The sequence below is a fragment of the Echinops telfairi genome, unplaced genomic scaffold (genome assembly GCF_000313985.2).
Source record: "Echinops telfairi isolate 266 unplaced genomic scaffold, ASM31398v2 ScPeMD7_655;HRSCAF=1070, whole genome shotgun sequence".
NCBI lineage: Eukaryota > Metazoa > Chordata > Mammalia > Afrosoricida > Tenrecidae > Echinops > Echinops telfairi.
Window position 1 is genome coordinate 11,892,288 of NW_022104553.1, and position 2,306 is coordinate 11,894,593.

General features: G+C 51.0%; 1 protein-coding gene across 1 annotated transcript in view; it reads right to left on the reverse strand.

Annotated features, from left to right (window-relative positions):
• The window catches only part of LOC101651698 (HLA class II histocompatibility antigen, DM beta chain), a 6,661-nt gene extending 4,580 nt beyond the window's left edge, over window positions 1-2,081 (reverse strand). Inside the window, exons 1-2 of the mRNA XM_045292988.1 lie at window positions 1,581-2,081; window positions 156-437 (exon numbers count right to left, since the gene is read on the reverse strand). Of these exons, the coding sequence (XP_045148923.1) occupies window positions 156-437; window positions 1,581-1,635 (337 nt within the window). The 5' untranslated portion in view covers window positions 1,636-2,081. The remainder of the gene's footprint in view (window positions 1-155; window positions 438-1,580) is intronic.
• Window positions 2,082-2,306: the final 225 nt, after the last annotated feature.

Consider the following 2,306-nt stretch of genomic DNA (forward strand, 5'->3'; position numbering starts at 1 on the left):
CCCACCCCCCCGTCAACCACCTCATCTCCCCAGGAGGATCAACATTCCAGTCTGCACACTTTCCTGTTTCCTCCTTGCCAGCTTCCTAACTCCGTAGCTGCTGGGGAGTCTTCCCCTGGCCTCCCCTCTGTGCTTCCCAGTCGCCCCCTCCTTACGTGTTCTCTGAGTCAGTGACCCCCAGAAAGGCTGCGTGTGGGTGGCACAGTCTTGGAGCCCATTGCTCAGGCGCTGGAGCAGGTCTTGCTGATTGTTCAGGGCGTCTGAGACGATCGTGGCCAACTGTTGCAGCACCCCAAATTCACAGGGGACCATTTGGGTCTGCTCTGGATCCCAGCAGGTCAGCACATCCTTGTTGAAGGAGATACAATACATGAAGTCCTTTGGAGTCCCCTCGTCATCCAGGACACAGACGCTTTCCACATGGGCCACGAAGCCACCTGCAGGAGCCAGAGAATGGGGTGGCAGGGTTGGGGGAAAGAGTTCAGAAGTGACCCTCCACTGTGACCCCAGCCTGAAGTCCACCCAGCTAGTCCAGTAAAGATTCTCCATGACACACGGTTTTTGTGGACCACACACGTTTGGAGTCACCCAGAGTCCCAATTTAAAGGAACCGACAATAGAAGCAGAGAAGCTTTTAGATCCAATTTCCTCGTGGTGCATGACTACAGAGGGCGACAGAAGAGGCCCGTTTCTTGCATGCTTAAACACAACAGTTTACCCAGAACACAGACCTACAGTAAAGCAAATGAGTAAGAGAGAAAGGGGGTAAAAAGGAGCCAGCCTTGCTCTGTGACAAGGGATCAAGGAAGTGAGTCAGCCTTGTCCTGTGCAGGAAAGATGGTTAAATATTCACCCCGCACATATTTATGAAGCGCTGGCTATGTGTCTGGCACTATGCTGGGAGCTGGGCCTGCAGGAGGTTGCAAGGCAGACCTCGGCATTGCCTATATTCCAGCAGGGCTGCGTGGGAGAGCTTCACGGAGTTCATGGGGGAAAGCCATGATCTTCTCATTCCATTTTCTACCAACCGTTTGACATCCTTGCCGATAGTACACAAACGTGGGTTATGCGCGAGGGCCTACTGCAAAGTCCGTTCAAAAGCACCAGCCGCTGTGCATGAGAGAGATGAGGCTGTCTGCTCTGGCAAGGATTTATAGCCCCGGGAAGCCACTGGGGCAGGCCGACTCTGTCCTATAGGGTCATTCACTCAGTGTCATGGAGTCAAAGCTGACTCAAAGCGACCTGCTGCAGGTTTCTGAGACGGGAACTGTTTACAAGGGTAGAAAACCCCATCTTTGTCCCCAGGAGCTGCTGCTGGTCTTGAACTGCCGACCGTGAGGGTCTAGGCCCTGCGCTTACCCACACTACACCACAGGGGCTCTAGTGAGGGTCGCTGTGAGTCAGAATTGACCCCATGGCAGTAAGTTCGCTTGATTTCTCCTGAGATTGCTAGTCCAGTACAGAATCCAGTGCTACAGGAATATACAGAAGGGAGACAAGCTCGTCTGGGGCGTCCAAACCCAATAACAAAACGGAACCCGCTAGCCCCAGAGCAACAGCAAGGGAGGGAGGGTCCTTACCTGCTCCGGTGCAGCCCAGGCTGAGGCCCAGCAGCAGCTGCACAAATGAGATCATGTTCTGCTCCGGGAAGACACCAGGAGTTCAGTCCCCTAGGCCACCTCTTCCAGAGGCCTTGGGTCCTGGCCTGCCCTAGAAGCCCCAGCCTGGAGAGATGGTCTTCAGACACCGAGTGGACTATACCAGGGCCTTTTTTGATCCCTGCTAAGGACGTGATTTAGGGCTACCAAGTCCTTGGATGCTAGATCTGTGCCTACCACAAGTCATTGAAGTCAGACGTCCCAGACCAAAAGTCCAATTCGCCACATAGGCGGAGACAGACGTAAAGACAAATAGCTGGGTGACTCGCCTTTGCATCATCAGTTACTAGGTAAGCTTCATCCTGCCCTAGGCCTTGGCAGCAGGTGTCCTGGTTTGCTTCCTAAGTATTCTTTTCTTTTTCATTTTTGCTTTCAAATCCTCTTTTCAAACTATTATGTTGCTGTGGTTGATAATATACACAGTTCATATTATCCAGACATCGTATTGATTATTTTGTTGTTGTTGTTGTTGTTATTATTTTATTTGTCAGGACAAAAAAAAATTTTTTTTAAGCATTTCATTGGGGCTCATACAATTCATCACAATACATAGATCAATTGTGTAAAGCACACCTATACATTTGTTGCCCTTGTCATTCCCAAAATCTGCTTTCCTCTTGGGTTCCCGGAATCAGCTCATTTTCCTTT